This window comes from Molothrus aeneus, chromosome 24 (assembly GCF_037042795.1).
Source record: "Molothrus aeneus isolate 106 chromosome 24, BPBGC_Maene_1.0, whole genome shotgun sequence".
Taxonomy (NCBI): Eukaryota; Metazoa; Chordata; class Aves; order Passeriformes; family Icteridae; genus Molothrus; species Molothrus aeneus.
The window spans coordinates 4,590,354-4,617,909 of NC_089669.1; the positions used below are offsets into that span (position 1 = coordinate 4,590,354).

The 27,556-nt window shown below is 49.8% G+C and overlaps 1 protein-coding gene across 1 annotated transcript; it reads right to left on the reverse strand.

Moving 5' to 3' along the window:
- Nucleotides 1-968: 968 nt before the first annotated feature.
- C24H6orf89 (chromosome 24 C6orf89 homolog) lies at nucleotides 969-25,691 on the reverse strand. The gene is made up of 8 exons (XM_066565384.1): nucleotides 25,595-25,691; nucleotides 22,080-22,287; nucleotides 20,528-20,693; nucleotides 8,170-8,324; nucleotides 7,734-7,855; nucleotides 6,546-6,672; nucleotides 5,737-5,860; nucleotides 969-5,369 (listed from the first exon to the last, which is right to left on the reverse strand). The coding sequence occupies exons 2-8, from the start codon at nucleotides 22,266-22,268 to the stop codon at nucleotides 5,284-5,286; spliced, it is 969 nt and encodes a 322-aa protein (XP_066421481.1). The 5' UTR covers nucleotides 22,269-22,287; nucleotides 25,595-25,691; the 3' UTR covers nucleotides 969-5,283.
- Nucleotides 25,692-27,556: the final 1,865 nt, after the last annotated feature.

Consider the following 27,556-nt stretch of genomic DNA (forward strand, 5'->3'; position numbering starts at 1 on the left):
CTGGAATAACCAAACCATCTGACAGGGTATGTGCAATGCAGCTTTCCTTCTGCTCACTCAAGGAACAGCCTGTCCCCCACCCCAGGGAGCAGCAGCCACTGCATGGGGACAGGAGCCACACCCATTATGACCCCAAACACACCATTATCCTTCCCTATGTTTGGTAGTGTCACCAGCTCATCCTTGGGAACCCAGCAGGGAGAGACTGAAAGTGTGCAAGGAAAAAGGGCTGCACCCTTTCAACCCCACCACAGGGATCAAGGGGGTCTCACACTGGGTTTAAGCTCCAGAAACCCCTTGTGCACTGCCCCAAAGCTTTGGGATCCCAGAATTAGCTCAGCTTTTCCCGGGAGTTTCTGGCCAGAGTCATATCCCTGTTCTCCCATCCCTTCCTCCACCCTCCTGAAGGTTTCCTCACCCCAAACCTGCTGCCACCCAGGACTGTCCACCCACACCTGACAGGCTCTGCTCCAGCCCTGCTGGCTCAGAGAGGCCCCACTCTGCAGCACAGAAGTGACCAAGCCTGAGTTTCTACTGACTCACATCTCGAGGTCTCCAGTGGGGCTGGCTGGTGTCTAACAGGCTCCTGCTCTGCTGTGGGAGTAACAGGATCTCTCTTTTCTCCCTACTCGCCTGGATTTATGAGCTCTGGAGGAGTTTATCATCTTCCACGCCTCAAAGTTTGGCTAAAATCAGCTGGATTGTGAAGGAAAGATGGAGATTGTTGCTGGGAAGAAAGGAAAGGAGGGACAGGCAGAGCTGTTGCATCAACTTTGTTCAGAAAATCAGGCTAAAACCTTTCCCAAACTGCTCCTTTTCCACAAAGTGCTTCTTATGACATTTTCCTAACAAAAGTGTTCTGACTTTTCATTTAAAATTACACTTCCCTTAGAAAAAGTGTACCAAAAAAGGTTAAATAATCCCTCAATAGCTGACATTCAACATGAAAATAAAAATCAGGAAAAGGGTCATTAACACTTGTATTTAATTGCAAAAATTAAAAACTTTTTTATTCTTCTTACATACAAATCTCATTTATTTACATACTTTACAGGCTCTTCCCAAGTATTTACAAAGTTTGCAATATATTAAATTAGGACCATCCATAAAATTCTGCATTAAGTGCATATTCACATTCTTTTTTTTTTTTAATCCATCACTAAGTTTAGTGTTCAGCATTGAAACAGTCTTTATGCATATATAGCTTTACTTCCCAGCACCTCTGAGCCTTTAGAATGTGGCTCCCCTCCCCAAGACAAGGAGATAATGCTAAAAATAAATCACCTGCCATTTGTTTGAATCTCCAAAGCAAAGGGAAGTCCAGCATCTCCCTTGTCTAACTCAGCAGGACACTAAATCTGCCCTTTACAAGGAGGAGGTTCCTGAAGAGGAGGATTTTGAGTTCTACCTATAAAATTTACCAAGAGGAGAAAGTTTGGTTTGCAGGAAGCAAAAACTTTGTGCACCCACCAAAATGGCCTCACCCCAGGAAATGTTCAATAATTCTCTTGGGGGCCGTGGGGCTGAATGAGGACCTGGGATTGGGGTGTGGAAATTTCCCTCCTGGAGGGAGGGAACAAGAGGCTTTCAAGGCAGAAGGATCCCCTTTTCTGAGACACTGGGGATTACAGAGCTCACATCTCTACCATGAGATGCTCTCCTGCTGCTGCTGGAGCCCAGGAGGCCATGAGGGAAGGGAGGTGCTTTGATCCAGCCCAGACAAAGCAGCTTCTCCTCCAGAATATTCCAAAAACAGGCCTGGTGGGAGAAGCTGCAGTCTGGAGACTCATGGGGAATCTGACTCAAAGCTCTCCAGGGCCTTGCAAAGAGACCCCTCAGGGGAATCAATGTGTGCAATAACAGTGGGCAGGGAAAAAAATGAAAAGGAACAAAGAAAGCAAAAAAAAAGAATCAATAGAAACTGCCAGGTTGGCTCCCATGGGGCCACTGGTTTCCTGGTACTGCAGTAAATCATAATAATCCTTTCTCCTCCTTTCAGTTACCCTGAGTTCGGGACTGACTGACAGCACTGGTCAGTGACCCCTGCTTTGGGGAGCAGCTTTAAACCACGATCCTCCTGCCCAGCTGATGGGGACAGCCCATCCTTCCAGCCTGGCAAGGGCAGAGGTGCCCCCTCCTCACCTCTGCCTGCTGGGCTCGTGGGTAGTACCGATTCTGGTGTGATTTCAGAGCAGCTTTGCAGCCTTTGGGATGTGGGGTGAGGAGGAATCCCCCTCCCAGCTCACAGGCAATGAGCTCTGAAGCACACAAAGGGATTTTAAAATGTATTAACTGGGAACTTGTGTGAGCTGGGCAGAGTGGGAGTGGGAGATTGTCCAAACCAGCACAGAGAGTGCAAAAGGGGAGCTGAGGGAGACCATGGTGGGACACCCTCTCTGTGAATCAAGTGATCATGGCTGTGAAACCTCAATAGCTGCAGGAACAGCCCTGTTCCACCTCAGCAGCCACTAGGACCACCAGCCTCTCCAGGGAAGTCCTGCAGCCTTCCCAGGGACGCTGGGAAGCTGCAGCTCTGGATGTGGAAGACAACCAGGTATCAAAACCTCCCTTTGGCCATCCCATTTTGCCCTTGTGGCCTCACCTCTGGGTTTCCCACCGTGGCTCCTTGCCTGCCCTGGGATGTGGAAGGTGTGAGCACCACTCCTCCGGCAGCTGGAGACAGGAGCTGCTCTGGAAGCTGTGCTGCAGACTGGGGCTCTGCACTTTGGCCAAAATTGACTCTATCAGCAGGAGAACTGCCCTCCTGTTATAGTTTAGCAGCTAATTCCTTACAGCCTTTGGAAGAGGAAGAGAAAATATACCGGAGAGCTTAAAAACAAATGATGTAAGCTCCGAAGGGAGCGGGGTTGGGACATATGCAATGTATCTGAGACAGAGCTGGAAACTTATGCAGAGCCCATAAAGTGCACTTGGAAGGCTGCTCTGCAAACAGGCCAGACTCAGCAGCTCCTGTCCAACCAGCTGCAACTCTTCGAGGAAGGCTGCAACTCTTCGAGGAAGGGAGAAGCACTACGTGAGAACATTTCTGCTAAACAGGCACAAACCTGCCCCTTCCTCCCCCCAGTCCAAACAACAACTGTAAATAGATCCATTTTCTCTGCTTCTTCCTGAAAGAGCCAGACAGCCACAATGGCTTAAGTGTGACTCTCAAAATCCAGGCATTTCACAGACACTTGGGAATTATCTCCGCAGCTCTTTTACAAGTTACAGTCAAGGACACTTAGCAGTGACAGTGTCACCAAACCGCCACAATCTCAGCAAGAATGGCTCCAGCAGCATCTTTGAGCAAATGCTTTACAAAAATGGGTCAGATACAAAAGCAGTAAGAGGTGCAGTAACCTGGTCAGCCTTTGAATTTGATTTGAGAAGCTGCCAAAGTGTAAATAGCAACAGTCACTAATGAGGCCCTAATTTTGCCATCACTGAACTCCCAAATTTCCATTAACTAAGACCCAGGTTTTAAGAGGAGGGAGAGGGGTGGTGTGTGTGTGTGTCTTGGCATGTACAAGATTGAATGTAGTGTCATGAGTGTGAAATACACTCCAAGCAGTGAGAACACTAATGGAAGTTCTATTAGTCCAATTCCCTTTAATACTTGGTAACAAATTATATTAGTCCTTTTCTATCCTGAGAGAGCCAGACTCTCCCCTTTTGGTTCTACTAGATCTGGTGTGTGTCCAGCACCAAGGGCCATGCACAGACTGACACAGGTGCTGGGCTTGTTCTCATTGTTTTGACAGGAGAAAAACAAGGGTTATGCATAGAAATGTTTGTAGTGTCAAGGCCTCAGACTCAATTCTTTGGAGCAGGAACTGTCCTCTGCCTTATTCTTGTACACGAGCCAGAAGTGGTCATCCCACTTGGCAGCTTTTGTCAACTCCTAATCTGATTAGCACAATGTTTGCTCCCATTCTCCTCAAAAACAAAGGCTGGACAGACATTTTCCCAATCTGTCATTTTACATGTACCTAAAATATTTACAGAGAAAAAGGCTCTTGCTCCTGAGAACAGAGTTAACTCGCTGTCAACCAAAACCCCTCCCAACTCCATATTAACAAGTGTGAGAGAGTATGTCCTGAACTCCAGCCCTGCCCTAGGAGTTCAGCCTGACACATCTGTAAATGATCTTCAGCAGTGGGATCAGACCCAAAGGATCAGACTTGGAAGGGACCGGAGCATCCGCAGTCTGCAAACCCCGAACCCGAGCCTCTCTCAGGGCACTGGAGACAGCGCTGCTCCAGCAGCAGGAAACACGCAAAGGCAGCTTGGAAAGGACCCAGGAAAAACCAATGTTCATTCTGAAGACAGAGTTCCAGGTCTGGAAGGAGTCAATGCAAAAATATGCCAGGGAAGAGGGAGGTTTCAGGTGCTCCCAGAGGTACCGTGGGCTGGGAACGCAGGCAGTGCCTCCAAAACAAGGAGCAGCTGAGAATGGCTGTGCAGCCCTTGGTGTCTGAGGTGAAAGCTGGCCAGAGCTGCTCTCTCCCAGCCCCAGCTCCATCCAGAACTCCTGCACTGCCAGCACCTCTAAGATGTGTGTTGGTGTTTTTGCAGGAAAGGAAGTGGAGGTGAAGAAAAGCACAATTACCATTTGACTCACTCACAACCTGCTGTCAGAGAGCTGCAGAAAGGCGATCACAACACAGAGAGGCCTGAAGGGATTCTTTTGGTACAAGAAGGATGCAGTGGGTGAGAGTTTCTGCCCTCAGGCTCAAGGCTCTCCCCAGCCTGGGAGCAGGAGCCAAGGTCAGCTCTGCAGGGCTCACACAGCTGCGGACGTGAGGGAGAGCTGGGACACATCACCAATTCATTCCCTTTATAGAACTGGCCTGACTACACAGGCTCAAAGCTTCCTCCTCAGGAGGAATGTACACAGAAATGTCACACACCCCATCCACTCCCAAACCCCCCAGGAAGTTTCAGAAGTGCCATAATCCACAGAGAACATAAGGTGAATCTCATCCTGAGAAATCCATCTGCTGCTCCTGGAAAAAAAAACCCTTTGCTGCAAACCCAGGGCTTACCTGAGGGGACAGGGAGGGTCATAAATAGCTTGAGCTTCTCCCAAAATACATTTGAGGAAAGGCAAAGGATTACCTCAAGGGTCAGGAAAATAGTCCTTTTTAAACACTGTAAACATGCAGGGTGGCAAAGCTGCCTGCCCCAGTAGCCCCGGCTCGCTCCTCTCAAGACGTTGCCTTGGCTTCAAAGCTGGAAGCCTCGTTGTCCTGGGAACAGCTCTGTTTTCCCACCCCAGCATCCTTAGCTGGCAGCTCCATCACAAATCACAGCTGGCTCTGTCCCTCTAGCCATGAAGCTCATTGTCCAGTGATCTGTGCTGGCATAACCTTGGGAAGAGGCAATGGAGAGGCCCTGTTAGATGAACCCATCCTTAATGAGTGCTCCCATTTCCCACAAAGGGATGTGGTCATGCTGGAGCTCTTTGCAAAGATAATTCCCTCAGTGGGCACTGGGTTTTTAGTACCCATTGTGCACCCACACTGCTCAGCTTGGAGCATCTCCAGTGTTGGAGTTCTAGGCCACAAACTCCCAGTCCAAGAGGATCGCCCCTGTGCTGTGACAAGCGGGCACACACCACTCTGGAGGTGACAATGGCACAAACCACCATCCCAGGTGTCAAACAGAAAAGACCCAGCTGGAAGCAGTCTCCTGATTCCACTCCCAGTCCCTGCAAGCCACAGCTCTGGTACTCACCCAAATCCCCAGCTTCCAGCTCCACCTTGAACACCTCACAGTGTCCTCTGCACGTGTCCAGAGGTGCAACAGTCAGGGTGAGCTGCCCACTCCCAACAGCGAAGAGGCTGTGCAGGCTGTAGCTCTAGGACAGGAGGAGAGGATTTCAAAAGCCTGGCCAGCTTTCCTTGGCTCTGTCTGCCCAAAGCAGGGACAGTCACTGCCCTGCAGGCAGGTGAGACACAGCAAACAACACGTTTGCTGCTCCACCAGTTACCAGTGGAGCACAGAATTTTAGCTGAGGTCAGCTGCAAGCAAGGGTTCTCCTCTGCTCCAAGGCAAGGCAGGGCCTGCACATCCCCACAACTCAGGAAAACACAAAGGAGGAGATCAGGCCAGTGAAGTGTCTCAGAATGAGTGAGACTCACTGCCTGCAACAGCTCCTAAAATGCAACTCTTAAAACAATTCTGCCCAACTGTGCACAGAAAAACCTCACCCAACTATAGAGCAAGGCCAGACACATGAATGGAACAGGCAAGGGGTGCTGGAACAAGGTGATCTCTAAAGTCCCTCTGTTTCTGTGACATTTCCAGTTGCCAAGGGAGATGGGCACAAGGTATCTCCTGCCCCAAACTGGACACAAGTGCTGGGAGGCACAACCACCTTGAGGTGCCACTTTACACAGGGATGGACAGAACTGAGACAACCCCAAGAGCTCCTTTCCAGGACTGTATCAGCTAAAAATACCCTGAAAATCCCATAAAAACTCAGAGCTGCTGGGAGACAACTCATGGACAGGAGGAGAATGCCTTTGGAATTTATTTCTCACCTTATTCCCCAAATCTGGGTGGCGGATGAGGAAGCAGCTCTCCAGAGACACTGTCTTGGGGAAGGACAGCAACGAGGAAGCAGGGAAAAACTCCTGGAGAATCCGGGATCTATTCACAGACTTGTTCCTAAACAAACCAGCCCATATTAAACAATCATCATACAATGATAATGTTTGCATTTAAAAGCTACTTTCCAGATAAAATTCTTGCCAAACGTTCATGCTTGATAAACAGCATGACAGACTAGCCCTGGGAGGCAGGAGCAAAATTCAACCTCTAAATCTGCTCCTTCCCACTCTCCTCTGGGCTCCTGCACCAGGACCATGTAAAGAGGGAGCAAACAGGTCCTTATGGATGCCTGAACTTCGTTTCCCTCTCATTTTCCCTTAAAATGATCTAAGTCATTGACCAGATCCATTAATTACAAAAGATGCAGAGAGGTGGCATCATACACAACCATAACTGAACCCACACTGTGAGCCAGGGGGGGATCCAGGGCTATTCTCTAGACCAGGAAATGTAACTGGAAAAGGCCAGGTGGGGCTTGTTATCTTTATATCCCTGTCTAGGGGACTAACATCATTAATTCTTCTGCACCCTGACCATCCCTCTACCAGTGCTGGCTCTGAGACCTCAGAGAGCTGAGTTGCTCACATGTCTTGTTCCCATTAAAGGCTTTTGGCAAAGAGCTTTTGGATAACAGGAGCAGGATAAGTGCTGGCCACATTTTCTGCACAAGACCAAACACAAACTGCAGGATTCTTTGGCTTTCCATTACTTCCCAGTGTTTGCAGAAGTCATGGCATCTCTTCTCAGTCAGCACCAGTGGTGGAGGATTTCCACTGAGCAGACAGAGGTGATAGAAATGTGAACCAGTTGCCTCAGGTGATCAGTCACAGCCTAGATGATTTACAGCCTGAAGAACGGGACCAGGCAGTTCCTGGGATAATTTTATCATGTAAGAGGAGCAATAGCTGGAGACCAAGCACCAACTCTCCATTTTTAGTGCAGAAGTCTTGTCCTCAGAACAAATCAGTGCCAGCAAGCAGAAGCAGCCTCTAACCCACTCCTGTACACCTTCCCTCCAGTTAAACTGCAACTTGCAGGCACTGCTGGTTCACACAGGAGAGCCTGAGCACCCCTACAGAAAGGATGTGTCCATCCATCACATGTTTTGTCTGACTCACCAGGGAAAGAAAAATGGGCAGCTCCATAATTCAGCTGAATTTTCTTCTATTATAACCTCTGCCAGTTCTGGATCCTGGGACTGAAAATGCTTCAGTTCTTCATAGGAGAGGTGCTGCCCTGTCTTAAAGAACATGAAACAAAGATAAAAGCTGTGCCCACAGGGTTGCTCCCTGCTGCCATTTCCCTCCCACTAGAAAATATCCAAAAGCAACAGCCACATGGATTGCTAAGTGTCCAAATACAATGATCATTAGTCAGAGAAACAATGCAGGGAGCTCTTTCCTCCCACATCTTGACAGGAGTGAAATGTCTTCTTAGACACGTGTCCTGAATGAGCAGTTTGAGTTCATGGGTGAAAATCCTGGGCAGGGGTTTTGGGCTTGTGCTGTTCAAGAGTTTGGACTCATCACCCAGCCTCACAAATCCCTGCATTACCTTGATTAGAAAAGGCTGATGCCTCTGGAGCTTTTCTGATAGCTCTCTGAAGTCTGTCACTATGTGAAGGCTTTTCACAGCAGAACAGACTGTGCAGTTTGCAGGAAGTGCGGAAGTGTTCTGTCTGCAACCTGCTGCCCACCAGTCCTGGCATTCTGGGGAAGAAACAAGGGAAACCTCTTTAGTAAGACCAAAAATGGAATGGAAAGGAGACAAATTCAATTACAAACTCATTATCCCTAACATGAAACACTGAGATTTCTTATAGTTTCTGATGGCTGTAACTCAAAAAGAAGCAGCTTCAGCAGGCAGGGAGCTGGAGAGAATGTTTCCAGCACATTTTGGAGATAGAGCTGAAGGTTGTGAGCAATGGGAGAGCTCATGGAAATTCCACTTCTCTGTACATGAGGCACACAGCTCAGCTACCCTTCCATGAGCAACAGAGGGATGGCAACCATCATATGTAGTGTAATTAAACTGAAACAACTCCATAAGTTGTTTCATGAGCAACCCAAAGGTGTTATCAAGGAGGTAACACCCAGTAAACCAAAAATAGATTCAGGGTGGAAAGAGTAACTCCCACATGGTTAGCACTGGTGTCATGAACCCTGCTAGGACATACCTGAAATCATCATTCTCCCCTTTCCCACTGTGTTAATTCAGAAATTGTCCCAGGCAATGGTTGCCCAATCTCTGATGTGCAGAAGATGCTGGGAAATGTCAGATTTCACCAAGACATGCTGCTGCTGTTTTCATTCATCCTATGCATTGACTTGAAGGTGAAACTGGGAGAAAAGTCCCAGCACGAGCAACCCCTGGACCACAGCCACATCCATTTTAAATTCCAAAAATTGTTGTTACACCACAATCAGCTGAACTGGCCTACAATGAACACTGCATATGTTTACATCTTCAAAAATTTAATTTTTACATGAAAACACCAACTTGATGCCTATATCCCACCTCCCTCCTGCAATTAACAGCTCTCCCAAAAAACCAAAGAAACATTAAGAGAAGGGAATTGTTGCAGCAGGGAATGAGCAGGACAATGCTGAACACCCCATGCATTTCTATGGAAAGGATGTGCAGGGCAGCCACCACTCTGAAAGGGTGTGGCTCTAATTTACAGAACCACACAAAGATCAAATTCCAACTCCTGGCCCTGCACAGAGACATCCCAAACTCCCACCCTGTGTCTGAGAGTGGTGTCCAAACACTCCTGGAGCTCTGGCAGCCTCAGGGCTGTGCCCATTCCCTGGGGAGCCTGGGCAGTGCCCAGAACCCTCTGGGGGAGGAACCTTGCCCTGATATCCAGTTGTAACGTCCCCAAGACAAATTTTTTAATTGGGAGATACAGCAGCAGGTTGTGAGAAACGGCAGAGCTTAATGGAAATTCCACTTCAAACACAGATTTTATGGCAGTGACAGCCCTGGTTCTGCAGCCTTAATCCAACAGGAGAGGCTTAACTTGGGCAGTGGCAGCAAACCCATCCCAGGCCTGATCTGTCAGGGTGGGTCAGGAAAAACCCAAGGCCTGGGACCCATCTCACATGAAATATCCAGGGATCTGTGCTCACCAGCAGGCCCACCCTACCAGCCCCAAAGCCTCCTGGACATTGCTGCAGGCAAACTTGGAAAAATGGAGGGGATGGAAAAGGGAGAAAGAAGAGTGAAGTCTGGCTGAAAAATCAAGTTGGGAAACAAAGATACAGAGCAGCTTTTTGGGGCAAAAAAGACCATGCACAAACCGCTTGTCACTGCCACTGCAACTTCCAGCCACACTCATGCTCCTGCACAGGGCTAAGAAGGGATGAACAGCACTTCAGAGGGACACTCTTGTTTCATTTTCCTCTCTGACATCTGCAATGGGCCACGAGGAATGCTGCAGAGGATTTATGTTCATTTGGACATAACAACAAGGAGCAGACTGGGATTCATTTTGCTTCTTTCTTGCTGAGTATTTCCAACTCCCAAATGCTGCATTTCCCACCCTACTGCTGGGATATGGACTGAAAAGGATCAGGATATAATTCCTAGTCTTTCTGGAAGAGGCATCTACACTGCTTTCAGGGAAAGAGGAAAAAGGCAAAACAAAGTGTAAAATCCTTCTTGCAAGCAGAAGTCCCAGTCCCATGAGAAACTGCTCCAATGTACTTTCCCTCCCTGCTCACAAGAGAAAAAAGAAAATCTTTGTTCCACTGCCTGTGCAAAGCTTCAGTTTTACAGCAACAAAAAAAACTCAACTCACAAAAAACAGCTGGTCAGTGACAGGAAACAAAAGGCTGAAAGATCTCACCAGAGAAAGGGCAGTCACTGTGAAGAGAACACGAAAACATCTCTATGCTCTGTCATCAGATGGGGCGTAGCAAGGCTGTAATTTCTCTCTGGGCAAAACCTCATCCCCAAGCATTAAGCACAGTTGTCCCCAAATTTTCCCTCTGGGCTCAGGGCAGCACCCCACGGAACAGGATGCTAATCAGCTTGACAGTGCAGAGCTTGATTCCTCTTTTGAGCCAGGCTGGGATATTTGCATTCTCAATTGCTCGATTCAGGAGGTGATTTCTTTTCCCCATGAATAACCAGAGCAGAGCACTGGCTGAGATGCATTTCAAACGCTGCAAGTGGGGTTGTGGGATTTTTTTTTTTCCCCCTAGTAATTAATCTTTTAGATTTATTGTGGAGGGTGTTAGTCTGTGCACCAGCATGTGTGTGACTGGCATGACAAGCACAGGCAGAGCCTGCCCTTCCCAGGGAGGGCAGGAGGAGAGATGGGGCACACAGGAGCCAACTGCCACTGGGGACCAGGGCAGGATTTCACCCAGGATGCTGATTTTGTCTCCTTGCCCTCCCTGCATGCCTTTTGCATTATCACCCTGCCTGCCCAGACACCCTGGGGATTGCTCTGGTGGCGGCTGGGCGCTGTCTGTGCTCACACACGCTGCTCAGGGATGCAAATGGAAGATGCTCCTTTCATCCCAGCCCAGCCCTCACACCATGGTCTCATCCACTCCCATCCACACCACGCTGAAGTGCTGGGCGTGGGCAATGATCCCCGAGGAGCTGGAGTGCAGGAGAGCAGCTGGAGCAGTGACACATCCAACTATCCATTACACGACACAAGTGGGGCCAACTTCTCTCTGCTTTCTCACCCCTTTTCGAGGGGCAGCGTTTGTTCAACAGAACTTCAGTTCCCCATCGGCCATAACCACCTCATATTTCCTTTTATGTGTTATTATTTCTCCAGAACAAGAGCTGCCTTCTCCCCTGTGTCAGGAGAGCTCCTAGCAGAGCCAGGCCTGGGATTTTCAGCTGCTAACACAGCACAGACCAAAAGATAACAATCTTCCCTTAAAACACATCTATGATTAATACTACAAGGAGTTTATGACTCTACTTTCCACTATGCAGAAAAATAATTTTCAAGTCACCCTCAATTTAAAATGAGTACCCCGCCCTTCTTGGCTGTTTTCACAGAGGATCTCCCAAATTTTTGGCTGCCCACAGCACTAGAGAGGGGTGTGTGTGCACAGCCCCAGAGATGCTGGGTGTGGATGATCAGATTGTAAACTCATAGCTCCTGAGAAGACCTGGCCCTGCTTCTGCCCATTGCAGCAAAGCAAATTAACTCATGGAAACTCGCCCACATGGATGTGAGAGCAGGATCTCAGCAAGCCCTGCTCTCTTTAGGGACCATACAGAGGGTGCAGGATCAATCTGCCACTACAGAAGGTTCAAAGGGAAGCCTCTAGGCAGGGGGAACTTTTGTTCCTGCAGGATACAGAGCCAAGGGCTGCTCCTGACCCTAACAAAGTGTTCAAAACACAAAAACCTCCTGCTTGCAGCACTGCAGGTGCTGAGGCAGTTTGCTGGCTCCCCACCACGCCGCTTTGCTCCCTAGCACTCAGGGCTGCAAGGCTGTAGCAATCTCCACCAGGCAAGCACCTGCCAGGTCTGCACAGGGAAGTCTGGCCCCAGGGAGACCCCCCAGGAGTTCAGAGCCCCCCAGGTGCTGTGTCTGTAGGGGCTGTTGCTGCCATCACCCACAGTCGCTGACAGGAAGCTCCCCAGAGGACTGGTTGATGAACTGAGCAGCTCTACAACCTGCAAAGGCTGGTTCCAAATCCCACATCCTTCTTTCTGAGGATGAGACTATTCCCCAGACCTACCACATACTTCACCAGGGCCAATCCTTGGAATATTCAAGCAAACATAGAATGAAATGCTTGGAATATTCAAACAACTTCAGCAAGCATTGGATGAACTCAGGGCTCCCAAGAATGGCTGTGCACTGAATATTCCCCAGACATTTCTCTGTCCTTTCTTGTAGTTCCATTGTACAAACCTGGGTGTTTCATTAAAAGGGGATTCTGCCCCTCTGCCCTGCTCAGATGAGACCCCACCTGCAGAGCTGCCTCCACTCTGGGACCCCAACACAAGAAGATGTGCAGCTGGAGTGAGTCCCAAGGAAGCCACAGAAATGCTCTGAGGGCTGGAGCCCCTCTGCTCTGGAGCCAGGCTGGGAGAGCTGGGGTTGTTCATCTGGAGAGGAAAAGGTTCTGGGGAGACCCTGGATCCTCTTCCAAGTGCCTAAAGGAGATCCCAAAGAGCTGGAGAGGGATTTGGGACAAGGTCAGGATGAGGGGGAATGGCTTCCACTGCCAGAGGGCAGGGATAGATGGGATATTGGAAAGAAATTCTTCCCTGGGAGGGTGGCGAGGCCCTGGCACAGGCTGCCCAGAAAAGCTGTGGCTGCCCCATCTCTGGAAGTGTTCAAGGCCAGGCTTGATGGGGCTTGGAGTAACCTGGGATAGTGGAACAATTCAGGCATCAATTCATGATCACAACATTTACACAGGTAAATCCCATAATTCTTACTTTACAAAAGTAGGAATTCCAAGCTCTGTAACTACCAGGAACAGTGGTGGCACAGCTTGGAAGAGGCATTTGGAGCACTTTGTTGCACAAGCAATGTTTCCATCTTGCTGCAAATTCTTCACTCGGCTAAAAATTAATTTGATCATTTATAATGTCATGTCAAAGTCAGACTAAACTGATAGACTCTTAAGTAAGTCAGGCAGGAAACAAGGATTATTAATTACAGCCTGCAAGTCCTGATTAAGGACTGCATCACAGTGGGGCTTTAAATATATACTACAAAGAGTGTCCCTGTTCAGCACCATATCCTCACCCCTCCCTCATATTGAACTTTTATTGTAGCTCTGGGTATACTGAATAGATTTATGCCACGAGAAGAAAGTACCTTCCAGTTTGGTTCACAGCATTTTTAGGAACAGCTAGGAACAAAATAACAACTACAAAAAACCCCATCAAGAACCCCTTTATTGTTGTTCTGAGTAGAAGTCAACAGCTTGAAGAACTACTCGTTCATCTCACTAATGGGGAACGGCTGCTCCACCAGCACAGGGACCATTAGTCAACCCCGAGCAAAGCATGAAAATGATTTTGATCCAACCAGACATTGTGAAATCAAGTCTGCTGAGCCGAGCCCAAGAGGAATTCACAGTCCACTGGGACAAAAGAGCATTATTTCCAGGAGAAATCTGCACCTACCAGTCTCGAGAATGGAAAGCAGAGGCCAAGCTGTCAGGAAAGAGTCCAGCTGTACCTCTGGTTACCTGCCCCAGTGACAGCTTGTGCTGCATGAGCAATCTGCCTCAGAGGAACAGCTCTGGAAACAAACCCCTCCCAGCTGCTGTCACCTGCCTGATGGTGGCCTCAGCCTGTAAAAGGTTTGACATGTCTGTGTCACAAGTGCACAGAGGGCTCTGCCAGGCTGCTAAATGCCTCTGCAAGAGGCCACCTATGGCAAACACTGATCCCAGGGAAGCAAATCCAAAGTAAGGATTCACTCTGCAAACGAGGAAACAAGAAATTTTGGAGGCTTCACGATATAGAAATAAAAGGGAGAGTATTTTGTGTTCCACAGCACCACAATGGTTTGGGGTTAGTTTACTGCCAGCAAACCCAAATAAACAGCTCACTGGCTGAACCAAGGCCAAAGTAACAGAGTATGAACGGCTTGGCACCACCCTGCCCTGCAAAGTCAGCTGGTTTTTTTCCCCTTTGAACGAGCCAACACATGTCTGCTGGTTGCTTTCAGGTTATATCATAAAAGGGTTGTTTACATACACAAAAGATCAGATAAACTGGCAGCTGTGCAGTGATGGGAGGGAGCCCTGCACATGCTGTGACCCACAACCACCTCCAAATGCTTCAGCCCCCAAAGCGGGTGCACAAAAACACACACGAAAACAAGAGCAAAAACCAGCTCAACTTCGCTGAGGAGAAAAAAAAATAACATCCTTTGAGAGCAAGAGGAGAGGAAACAAGTTAGAAATCAGATCCTGCTTTACCTCCCATGCAGCCTTATTGCTCAACCCTTTATTCTGAGCAGGCCCATGCTCCTTGGGCTCAGGAATGGGTCAGACACAGCATGGGCTGCAAAGCCCATGGGGAAAGGCTGGATAAACACCTGAGTGCTCAGCTCACAGGGAAAGGCTGGATGAACACCTGGGTGCTCAGCTCACAGGGAAAGGCTGCATGAGTATCTGGGTGCTCAGCTCACAGGGAAAGGCTGGATGAGTATCTGGGTGCTCAGCTCTCAGGAAAAGGCTGGATGAATACCTAGATGCTCAGCTCTAAGGAAAAGGCTGGATGAATACCTGGGTGCTCAGCTCACAGGGAAAGGCTGGATGAACACCTAGATGCTCAGCTCTAAGGAAAAGGCTGGATGAATACCTGGGTGCTCAGCTCACAGGGAAAGGCTGGATGAATACCTGGGTGCTCAGCTCACAGGAAAAGGCTGGATGAAGATCTGGGTGCTCAGCTCTAAGGAAAAGGCTGGATGAACACCTAGATGCTCAGCTCTAAGGAAAAGGCTGCATGAGTATCTGGGTGCTCAGCTCTAAGGAAAAGGCTGGATGAAGATCTGGGTGCTCAGCTCACAGGGAAAGGCTGGATGAATACCTGGGTGCTCAGCTCACAGGGAAAGGCTGGATGAATACCTGGGTGCTCAGCTCACAGGGAAAGGCTGGATGAATACCTGGGTGCTCAGCTCACAGGAAAAGGCTGGATGAAGATCTGGGTGCTCAGCTCTAAGGAAAAGGCTGGATGAACACCTAGATGCTCAGCTCTAAGGAAAAGGCTGCATGAGTATCTGGGTGCTCAGCTCACAGGGAAAGGCTGGATGAAGATCTGGGTGCTCAGCTCACAGGGAAAGGCTGGATGAATATCTGGGTGCTCAGCTCACAGGGAAAGGCTGGATGAATATCTGGGTGCTCAGCTCACAGGGAAAGGCTGGATGAGTATCTGGGTGCTCAGCTCACAGGGAAAGGCTGGATGAATATCTGGGTGCTCAGCTCTCAGGAAAAGGCTGGATGAATATCTGGGTGCCCAGGCTGCTCTCAAGAAACAGCAAGTCTCCATGCAAGGCAGGCATGCTGGATGCTCCCCTTCTGCAAAAAGCTGTGCCAAGGATAAAAACTCTCCAAAGGCTGGAGGGAGAGAAGTATAGGGAAAAGTGTTTTGCCTGCAAAGGGTTAAGATCAGGGAAGAGACAGGGGCTGGCCAAGTGCCAAGGCAAGCCTCCAGCTAAACCCAAGGTGGGCCAGCCAAGAGGCAGAGGCTGCTGCCCTCTCCCAGTAACCAGCTGCTGCCCTCCCCCAGTCCCCAGCCTGCTGTGACCCATCCCCACAAACAGCTCTGGCACCCAGCAGGCTTTAGTAACACAGTGACAGGCCATTTACAAGGTGTTGCTAAACACTGCTCCTCCAGCTGGGCTCCTTTCTCTACAATAATTACACATAAAGCCGTAAACGTGATTTTAGCCCTACTGGTCTAGGCAAAAAGGGGTATTTAACACTTCTTCTCCAAGCTGGGGATAACTTGCACAGGATCTCTTTTCCAACACTGAGATCCATGTGTGCTTTTGTCTGATTTTAGGTGTGCTGAGCAGTTACTGACCCAGCTGATTCTGGGCTGTGCAGGATGAGTGTGCCCAGGACCAAGTGTCATTATTAAAAGCAAAGCTGGATTTTCCTTGAGGTCATTACACCCCCTGCTACCAGTACAACGTGCAAATTGTCACACTGGGTCACAGCCTGTTCCCCACTGACAGACCTGCTCTGCTGAGGTTTTTGAGCTGCAAGGACTGAACTTACCACAGGCTGACACATGAGTTAATGTGAGAGCAGCTTAGTGCCCTGCTCATCACATCATTGCATGGCTGGCAGGGAACAGTTACCAACCAGCTGACATCAAAAATCATATTTAGATATTAACAAAGCTATAGGGATGACACAGTTGTGAAGGAAAGAAAAATCAGGTAGAGTGACCACCAGTGTGGTTTTAAAATTTCTGTAAAAGAATAGAAAACCCCTTTTCATTTGGCTTTACTGAAGACTTTGAGAGCTCATGTATCCCTAATGCTTCCTAATGCTGGGAGAGAGGAGCACTTGTACCCCCATTTTGCACCAGAGAACTGAAAAACAGCGGGAATTGTCCATCCCAGCCTGTGTGAGAAATTAATCCAGAATGCACAGGTCTTACATTTCCCTGGAATAGCATTAGATAGCTGTGAGTTAACCCATCAAAATACACCATGTTCCTTACAACAGGTAGACCCAGAGGTCTGACAAGCCCACTGCCCTTTATAACCTCTCTGGGGTTATAAATGAAGAGCAGCCAATGTGACCCAGCAACAGGGCTTTCACAAGCTCTGCATAAACACCAGCTCAGGAAGAGCAAATGCAAAGCACATTTCCACAGACCTTTTCCCCAACCACAGGGATCTCGCCTGGGAAAACAGCTGGAAGAGAGGCACAGGCCCAAGGGTCTAAGAGTCAGCTATCAAGGAACAAAGGGTGGGAACATAAGGTTTAATATGGGAATTGATCCGGGGAAAAAAGTCAGCAAGAAAGAGAGCACAGCGACAGGCAAAAAGGAAATTTACTTTGGACTCAATCCTATAAACAATGCAAGAGAGTTTTGTGGATGCTGCTCCTCACCTCGGCTGCTCAAAGGTCCACCCACAGGCACTGACAGCCCTTGTCACCCACAGCACCACCCTTGGGTGGAAGGCACAAGGATGGAGGGCAGGTCACCATTAGCAGGAGGGAGGGGGGAGCACATCCTGCACCTCTGCACCTCCCAAAGCCTCACCACCACTCTGACTGGAGCTCTTGCCTCTCAGGGGAAACCCAGCAACTGAGCTGCCCTTGTTCTGCAACACAAACCTGGCTGCTCAGCCCACACCTCCCAGCAGAGCAGGCTCCAACCTCAACCCCAGAACACTTCCTCAACAGGAACAGAACCTCAACAGGAAAGCTGCCCCAAAGCTCAGGAGGGACAGCAGAGCCCAGGCTGCCCCTGCCTGCCCAGGCACAGAGGAAGGAGCCAGACCACCCATGTCCATGGCAGGGTAACGTGTGCCAGCACTGCTGTGGGCCACGGCAGCCTCCAGCTGACACCAGGTGGTTTCCAACAGGAACAGCCCAAGCTGGCTTTGAACTGGTGCCCAAGCACAGAAAGCTCCAAGCTCCATCCTCAGCCCCCTCAAAATTTTCTTCCCAGAACCCAGATTGGGAAAGGAAGAGGAGTCTGTACGTCGAGTCCCTTCATTAGTGGTTTTCTCTGCTGTTCAGGCACAGTGCAAACATCTCCCTTCTAGAGACAGGAGACTCAGAGGAGATCTCATTAAGGCATATAAATATCTCCAAGGGATGCCAAGAGGATGTGCCAGACTTCTCCATGGTGCCCAACAACATGTTTTAGCCACAAAGTAAAACATAGGAAATTCCAACTTCTTTCCATGGAGGGTGGCAGAGCACTGGAACAGCTGCCAGGGAGGTCATGTCCCCCCCTCTGTACCCATTCCAAACCCACCTGTTCCAGGTCACCCTGCCTTGAAAGTGGGGTTGGACTGGGTGACCTGCAATGGTCCCTTCCAACCCAAACTATTCTGGCATTCTGTGATCAGATACAGAACACCAGACCTGCCTGCAAGACCTCCTGGACTTAAACTCTCATCAACAAAGAAGACACAAAATGCAGCTTTACCCCTTCCCTTCAGCAGACCACAAGGCCAAAATTAGGGGCAAAATAATACAACAAACAAAAAGCAGGGAGAGCACTCAGCCCCAAGCCATGGAACTGCCTCTTCCAGATCCCTGCTGGATGGCTTCACCAGTGTCCTGTGGGCAGCAAGCTGTGATGGTGACACCAGTGTCACTGGGACAGTGCTGGTGGCTGCAGCTGCCTGCTGGGAAGCCAGGACATGAGGGATTCCCACAGGAACCCAGCCAAGGTTCAGCCTGGGTGCTGCACTCTCCCATTTCAATAGCCAGGGTCTTGTCCAGGATCAAAGTCACTCCAGCCAACCCCAAGTCAATCTGTTAACTGGGACATGCTGTGGCTTCCACCACAACCTAATTCTGTGAAAAAGAGAGCAGGAACTGCCTCTCCCCTCTCCTCTTTCCCCAGAACTGGATTGCTGCCCACCCTATTGCTCATCACTTCTGAAGACTTACAGGGCTCACAGAGACATGAGGGATTTTATGTCATTTAAATAAAAACACTGCATCCTTCCTCTCCATCCACCTTTCCCTTTCCTCCTGTTCCTCTGGATGTTTCCCCATCTCATCATCATGCAGCTGATTTTTCCAAAGGTAGGCCAGAACTGCTCCTGCTCTTATTTATCTTTACAAGGAGATCCTCATGGTTTCAGGCAGCCCTTGTCCTACAAACTTTAGCTGTGCTAAGGAACCTCCCTGGGCTCTTCTCATCCAAAGGGACCCTGTGGTAGCTGAAGGAAGAACCTGTCAACTTTCTGGACAAAATCTGATTGAGCAAACACAACAGAACCACAGAATGGTTTGGGTTGGAAGGGACCTTAAAATTCACCTTGCTTTACCCCATGCCATGGGCAGGGACACCTTCCATGGTCCCAGGTTGCTCCAAGCCCTGCCCAACCTGGTCTTGAAAGCTTCCAGAGATGGGGCAGCCACAGCTTTTCTGAGCAACCTGTGCCAGGGCCTCCCCACCCTCACAGGGAAGAATTTCTTCCTAATGTCCAACCTGCCTTCATATTTAGGTCATTTCCCCTTGTCCTGTCACTCCTGGCCTTTGTGAAAAATGAAATAAGCATTAAAATTCCCACTGGATTCCATCTCAATACAGGAGCAGGGAGGTGTTCACCCATGGAAAAGCTGGAATGTAGTAGATAAGCAAGCTCTTAATGTCATGTGCTTATCAGAGCCATCTTCTCACCTTTGTTTTTCATTCCCAGAGATATCCCAATCCATAAGGAATAAGAGGAACAATGGGGGATACCCTGCCCCACCCATACAAATTGGAATCAGCAGAAATCCCATGTCAGCAAGAGGGAGGGAGAGAATGCAGAATGGTGCTGCCATTTCAGGGAGCCCTTTTTAGCTCTGGCAGGAAGGTCAGAGCCAACACAGACAACTCCAACACAATGAGGTACCCAAGCTAAATATAACCATGACAAGGGCATGGCTACAGGAGTTTGTTTTTACAGTGAGCCACCAGACCATCAACATTGTGCCACATCCCTGCTCAAAATAATTCACAGCTTTATCATCACTGACAGTCTTTGTGTTCCAGCAGAGGCAGAGCCCAGGCTTGCACCCACCTGCCAGGCTAAGTCAGTGAAATGATTAACCAAGAACGAGAAATAGCCAAACTTTTCCATTTCTATTGTGCCATTCTAGGAAAATCTAGGATGTTGCTCTCCTGTGATGGGATCACCTCACAGGGAACCCTTATCTGACTTCCTCCCACACACACACATTGCCCTTAATGTCACGTAAACACGACAGCACTCAATCCCCCAGGCCTTTCACAATATGCCACTTGGCACAAACTCCTTTTCCTTAAACCAGGCCAAAAGTTGAGGTTTTTACACTTTGCTCACAGATATCAAGATTTGGTTGAGACACTGGTTTTGCCTTACTCAGAAAAAACAAGAAAAGGTGACATTTCCCTAGCAGAGCTATCTCAGTTCTGGTTCTCAAAAGTGCAAAGATTTCTAGAGAAAAGGGAACTCTTGTGGAAGAAAGACCCGAGGTGTTAAAAGCAAGGAAAAGAGAATGTGCAAGAACAAAATTATCAAGTTAGAGATAAAATATGCTTCAGTCCCAGTGAAGCTAGAACTCAGGCTGCTATTTTTAAGTTCAGTGGTAGGAAAAGAGAAAACCATGATGCCAAGCCAGCAACACATTTGTGGCACCCTGGAGACATTCGAGTGACTCTCGTGGCTGGTATTTAAGTTGGTATTTCTTGCTAGGCTTATGTTATAGCAGGGAAAACATTTCCTTACTCTCCAACATGTACTTCTTGGCAATGGGCAGGGACAGCAGCCGGATGTGCCCAACGAGGGAGCCCCAGGCCTGGGCTCTGGAGAGTGGTGCTTCAGGTGGCAGAGGGTTGTAGGGCTGGATCACCAAATAAACAGTCAGCAACACCAAGCCCAGGGTGAGCAGTCCCTGCAAGGGAAAACAGGCACAGAGTTAATCACACTGCAAGGAGCTGAGGTGTCCTCACACCAGGACACACCTTCTGCTGGTATCAAAGGGCTGTGGCTGTGCACCACTGCATGAACACTCTTTATTTTTGCTGTGTCTCCTCGTTCAGCTGCAATGCTATTTATGTACACAGAGTTGTCAGCCAGTTTTATTATTAGGGCTGTCCACAGATGAAATTAAGCAGCCTTCAAACCCAAGCCACACAGAACAGCTTTGTTCCTGTATTTTAGCACTGCAAATAATCCAGCATGAGATCAATCAGGATTATCTACAGATAGTTCCTTTTCCTCCCTACCTAATCAAATAAAAGCTTGCACTCCTGCCATGCCTCTTACACAAGGAAAACCCTGTAGCTTTTGCAAACATCCGTCAAGCCTCGAAATACTTTGGCAGAGTTGGCACCAGCTCCCTCCTCCATAGCAGAATCCCAAATAAGCCTTAAAGAGATGACATGACGCATTTCTCCCCCTGGCCAAAGTCAAACTGAATCAACAGCAAAAACAAGAACAGAAGCTGAAAGTTCAAATTTGCAGTTTCCTGTTCTCCTGCCTCATTTTACAGCTTTTTATAGGACACGAGGAAGAGAGCTTGCATTTTTTTCCAAATAAAATCCATTGCAATGGATTTGTAGAGATGACACTAAAGTATTACTGAATATTATGTCAGTGGGAAGATTTTTAGACTTGAAGCAAACATCTGGTCTAGTGAAAGGTGTCCTGCCCATGGAAAGGACTTGGAACAGGATGATCTTCAAGATTTCTTCCAACCCAAACCAGTCTGGGATTGAATGGTCTCAAACCTACCTAACAATAGCGCCCCTTTCACTCACTTTGCAAAAGTTTTTACAGAATCTTTTCGTTAAGGCTTTTAAAACATTTTTCTACCATCAAGCATGATGATAATAACTTTATCTCATAGACCAGAAGGAGAATAAAGACAGGTAGAAGTTTGTGGCAGGGTCAGAAAAAGAGCCATGTTCACTTCATGTTCACTTCATGTTCACTCAACCCTGAACTTCAAGAATCTCTTTCCTTCCTCACATTTCCATTCAGGATGCCAACACTAGGAATCTTAGTCTGAAAAATCAATCCAAATCTCATTATTTAATAATTTATGGGAGAGGAAGATGTGGACAACAAAAATTTACAGCACACGAGCAATTCCAAATCTTGGACAGCTGTTCTCAAAGCAGCTCATGGCATGAAGGAAGGAAGCTACACTTCACAGCTTTTTAAATGAAGATCTTGGAAAATTCATCAAGAAAATGCAATGGGAAATAAAAAGCTCAGGTGCAAAGGAGAATCCTGACCCTCAAATGCTGTGTTCATGCACAAAAGTCACTCTTACCTTGTAGAGAGCCACTAAGACAGGGTACCGTGGAGGGCCCCTCTGGGGTTCATTTCTCTCCAAGAGTTGCTTGATGAACTTCTCAATGGCTTTTTCTGACATGCCACACTGGTGGCCAGTCTGCCTCACCAGATCAATGGTCTCTGAGAGCTTGTCATAGATGCTGAGCTCATTGGCTGAAAGCTCCATGGCCTCCGAGGAGAAATCCCTGAGGAGAGATGGGGTGTGTTAACAGAAATCAACTGCAGCCACACATCACAGCCATCCCAGGAATGAAGGAAGGATCCTCTGGAGCAAACCTGCTCCCAGCCAACAGCACAACACTGAGCTGCACCCCTAACAGTCTCTGCTGCTTCAGGATCTCCCACCGACTCAAAGAAGCCGTGAAATTTCCTGACAAGAGCAGAACCGGCCGAGATTCGCAGCTTATGTAAATGAACAAAGCTTCCCAGAAATCCATGAAACCCCATTTATTCATTTCCTCCAAATGAATCCGTCCCATAAAGCAATTGCTCACCGAGTACAAAAGCCAACAATACAAAGCTGATCATCGCACACAGCAGCCCTGCTAAGCCCTCCCGTGCTACGATTTCAGTCGCTTATTTCAACCCAGATTTGTTTTCATTAAATCCCCCGTCAGCAGTGGGACAGGACAGAGAAACAAGCAGAATGTGTCGGGCAAAGTTCGGCAGTTCACAATTTGTTTAAATTTTCGCAACCTAATGTCAAAGCCAACTGATTCTTGAGTAACAGCAACGTGAGAGCAGCTGCCCTGCAGGCAACAAAGCCCCCACCTTCCTCTCCAAGTTTGCCTGCAGGTCAGAGATGCCACAGAACTAAATATCCCAGCAAGAACTGCATTGTGCTGGGTGACAAAATGGCATTTGACAGCAAATTATTTCGCACTTATATAAGAACACACCCATGAGAGATCAACATTAAGTTCCAAAAAAAAAAAAAAAGTATATTCCTCTACCACTTCTCCTCTGCCACAAAGGCCTCTTTGACAGCAGCTCATGGGCTCAAGAAAAGATGTAAAGAAAAATTGCTGGACAAGGTACAAGCTGCCAATGTGAGAATCACACTGTAAAAAATTTTCCCATTGCCTGGGAAAAAACACTGCCACTGCCTGGGGGAAAGGCAGAATCTGCAGAGCTTTGCTTTGCCTCTCGTTTCTGATGTGGGTAACACTAACCTGATCAAACTGGGCCAGCTGGGAGAGAGTTGAGCAATGCTCTGCCCTGAGAGCACAGCCTGAGGATCATCACATAAAAATACAAGAAGCACCATGGATAATCACAGCTGAAAACTGAAATCACGCCCCTGTCCCCATTTTGCTCTACAGTTTCCTGGCCCCGGGAACCAGCTCATGAATCCACTTCACCAATCCACCACTTTGCTCCCCAAATTCTGTCCCTGCACTGTGAGAACTGTAACTATTGACAGGGCTCTGCTCACCTGAGCACCCACTGACCAGCCCTAAGTAACAAACCACCTAAACTCAGATTTGCTCAGCTGCAATTTGTTCTGGCTGCTCCCACGGCACAAATCAGCCACAAGTCTATGTATGGACAGAACTGGAGACATGATAAAGCTCAGATCTGAACTCTGATTTGCCTTTAAAGAACTGGCTGACAGCTCTGCCCCTAAACCACCTACAAGTCACAACTCAAGCAAGGGTGATGTTCAGATCTTCTTTTTAGTGCAACACTGGGATGTATTTTCAAAACCCCCCAGTTTCACAGCTTCAGTGATTGCTCTTCTCCCCACAAGGTCCCCCCTGTTCTGCCCTTGCACACTTGTTTATGTGGTCACATGGAGCATCAGATCAGGAAAATTATCTGGCAGAAAAATAACCCTGATTTGTTTGGTCAGCAGCTGCCTAAGCAACTCCAGCAGTTAATGTCAGATGTTATATTAACATCAGCGTCAAATTTCTAGCCACAGCCACAGAAACACCAAAAAGGTAAAAATGCCAAATTAAAACCCAACTCTGAGAACATACTGCACTGCATTACCAGGTTAATTAGCTTCTGGCCTTCTTCTACCAGCATTCCCTGCATTCCATGCAAATATTTGTCCCAGATCTTGCCACCTGAGCAGCCCCATGGGCAAGCAAAGCAGGTTGGGTCAATAATATCTCATATTAACCTCTCCAAGACAAGGACTTCTTTTTCTCCTCTGTAAAGCACCTGCCATGCACGTGACAATAAAAACAAGCCATTGCTTTGCTAACTCTTTCATTCATGCAATACCCTGAATCGTGGAACAAGCAGGAGCCAGTACATCTGCAGGATATTAAAGGCCTTTTTTTTCCCCCCTCCAGCTTTTCTGGTTACTCCAGTTGCCTGGACACTGTAAGTGCTGTGCTAAGTGGTCTAAAAGATTATCTGGTGTCCTCTGGCTCCCAAGTGCCAAAGCTTTCCCCCCTGAAGCTGTCCCGTGCAGAATTCCAGCAGATTCAACAAGCTTCTCCTGCTTGCAGGATCTGCCTGGAACCACTTATAACAAACATCCCCACAGAAATGCTGTCAAACACTGTGGTTTCCCCTTTTCCAAACAACACAAAAATCCTGCTAAAATACAACACTGAGATATCTCCCAGTTCCCACCCCTCTCCATTTACATTCCGCTCTGAGCAAACACCTTTGTAGACAACCCCTGTAAATCACAGACACTGAAAACCCAATCCTCCTCCTTGACAAATTCAAGAGTAACTCAATCCTCCAGCTAGGAAATAAGGCATTATGCTTCCACATTGCTGGGAGAACAGATGAGGCCTTAAAAAACAAATAACAACCCATTATTTCCCTTCCTATCCCTACAAAATAATAACAACAGGCTACTGTACCCTCTTTGCCACCACACACACTGAGCAGGGCTCATCCCTTGCAAACCCCTTAGAGAGAGGCCTTTGAACGAGGAACCCATATGTTATTCTGGTTTTTTATGAACTCCAGCACCCCGGGAGGAATCAGCAGCTCTCTCCATGAACAGAAACAGTGATGGCACTTGGCTGGCAGGGTTTGCACCCCAGCACCCAGCTCTGCCCACAGACCCCAGCGTGGTTAGTCCAAGGCTTTACAAGGTAAATATTTAGACAGAAACGGCGCTGGAGGAGTCTTTAAAAGGGAAAGCTCTCTCGCCTTGCGGGTGAACCTACAGTGATGTACATATATACAGATATAGATATAAAAATATATTCCCATCTGCTTGGTGCCGCCTCTCTCGCCCTGCCAGGGGATCAGGTCCCAGCCTTGCTCTGAAACCCCTCCGGAGGGACCCTGAGCCGGCCACAGCCCCACGGCCTCGCCCGTGCTCCCCTGAGGCAGAGGAGCCCCAGCCAGGGGATATTCTTAAAAATAAATCAATAAACTAAGCAGGACACCCCCCACCCCGGCTCCGGCCTCCACAAGCCAGGGATCCCCCCGGCCCAGCCCGCGGTCAGAGGCCGCAATCCGGGCCCCCCGCGACCCCCGCCCGCGCCCGCGGCCTCACCGCGCCCGCGGCCTCACCCCGCTCGCGTCCCGCCCGGCGGCTCCTCCCGCTCCGGCTGCGGCCCCGCCCGCCCCGCTCCGCTCCGGCCCCGGCTCCGGCCCCGGCTCCAGCTCCGGCCCCGGCTCCGGCCCCGGCTCCTCCCGCGGCGGGGCGGGCACGGCTACAGCCCCGCTTCCGGCTTCCGGCACGGCCCGGGGCCTGCACGCTGCCCAGGGAGCGCCACATTGCTCGGGGACCCGGCACTGCCCGGGGACCGCCACATTGCCCGGGGAACCGACACTGCCCGGGAATCCAACACTGCCCGGGGACCCGACACTGCTCGGGGAACCGACACTGCCCGGGGACCGCCACATTGCGTGGGGAACCGACACTGCCCGGGGACCCGACACTGCCCGGGGACTCGACACTGCCCGGGGACCGCCACATTGCCCGGGGAACCGACACTGCCCAGGGACCGCCACATTGCCCGGGAATCCAACACTGCCCGGGGACCCGACACTGCCCGGGGACCGCCACATTGCCCGGGAATCCAACACTGCCCGGGGACCCGACACTGCCCGGGGACCCGACACTGTTCGGGGACCGCCACATTGCCCAGGGAACCGACACTGCCCAGGGAACCGACACCGCCCGGGGAACCGACACTGCCCGGGGACCGGACACTGCCCGGGGACTCGACACTGCCCGGGGACCGCCACATTGCCCGGGGAACCGACACTGCCCGGGGACCGCCACATTGCCCAGGGAACCGACACTGCCCAGGGAACCGACACCGCTCCGGGACCACCACATCGCCCCAGGACTTAGAACTGCCCGGGGATCGCCACATTGCCCGGGGAACCAACACTGCCCGGGAAACCCCCGCATTGCCTGGGGAACCAACACTGCTCAGGGAACCGACACCGCCCCGGGACCGCCACATCACCCAGAGAACACCGCCCGGGGAACCCCAGCACTGCCTGGGGACGCCACACCGCCCAGGGAACCCCCACATTTCCTGGGGAACCAACACTGCCCCGGAACCGCCACATCGCCCAAGGACCCAGCACTGCCCGGGGACCGCCACATTGGCCGGGGAACCATCACCACCTCGGGACCGCCAAGGGAACACTGCCCGGGGAACCAACACTGCCCAGGAAACCCCCACATTGCCTGGGGACCACCACATTGCCCAGGGAACCAACAGTGCCCCGGGAACCAACACTGCCCGGGGAACCAACAGTGCCCGGGGATTGCTACACTGCCCGGGGAACCAACACTGCCCAGGGAACCAACAGTGCCCCGGGAGCCAACACTGCCCGGGGATTGCCACACTGCCCGGGGAACCAACACTGCCCGGATCAGCCACATCGCCCAGGGAACCCAGTCCGAGGAACACAAACAGTCCCCGGGACCCCCCTCACCACCCGGGGCACTCAATGCCTGGGATGGCCCAGCCTGGGCTCCCAGCACTGCCCAGAACTCCCAACACACTGCTCAGCCCAAAGCCTCAACATTCCCCAGGACCCCACCAACACCTGTCCCTCTGCTGTCCCAAACGTCCCTCAGGACCCCCAACACTGTCCTGGGACCCCCAGAAGCCCCCAACACCCTGGTCAGCCCCAGGGCCACCAACATCCCTCAGGACCCCCAACCACCCCAGTACCTCTGAACAGCCCCCAGCACCCACATCCTTCCCCACTGGCACCCCCAATGTCCCCCTGAGACTCCCTGCTCACGTTTCAGCCCAGAATATGGAGACCCCTTTTCCAACACCCATCTCAGTCCATGATTATTCCCAACCCAGAACAGCCTGAGACTCCCCTGGATCATCAGAGCTCCTCAGGACCCCTAAGACCCTCCCAGCACCCATCTGAGCCCATAAATACATTGAGACCACCCCCAACAACTGCCTGACTTTGTCATTACTCAGAGATACCCCACCAGGACCTACCTGAGCCCATAAACACCTTGAGACCACACTCCAGCACCTGCCTGAT

Coding starts and splice junctions, on each gene's coding strand:
- C24H6orf89 (XM_066565384.1), bottom strand. CDS start 22,268: ATGGAGCTTTCAGCCAATGAGCTCAGCATCTATGACAAGCTCTCAGAG. Junction 20,694..22,079: donor TCTTAGTGGCTCTCTACAAG/GTAAGAGTGACT, acceptor TTTCCCTTGCAG/GGACTGCTCACCCTGGGCTT. Junction 8,325..20,527: donor CAAGAAGTACATGTTGGAGA/GTAAGGAAATGT, acceptor TTTCTTCCCCAG/AATGCCAGGACTGGTGGGCA.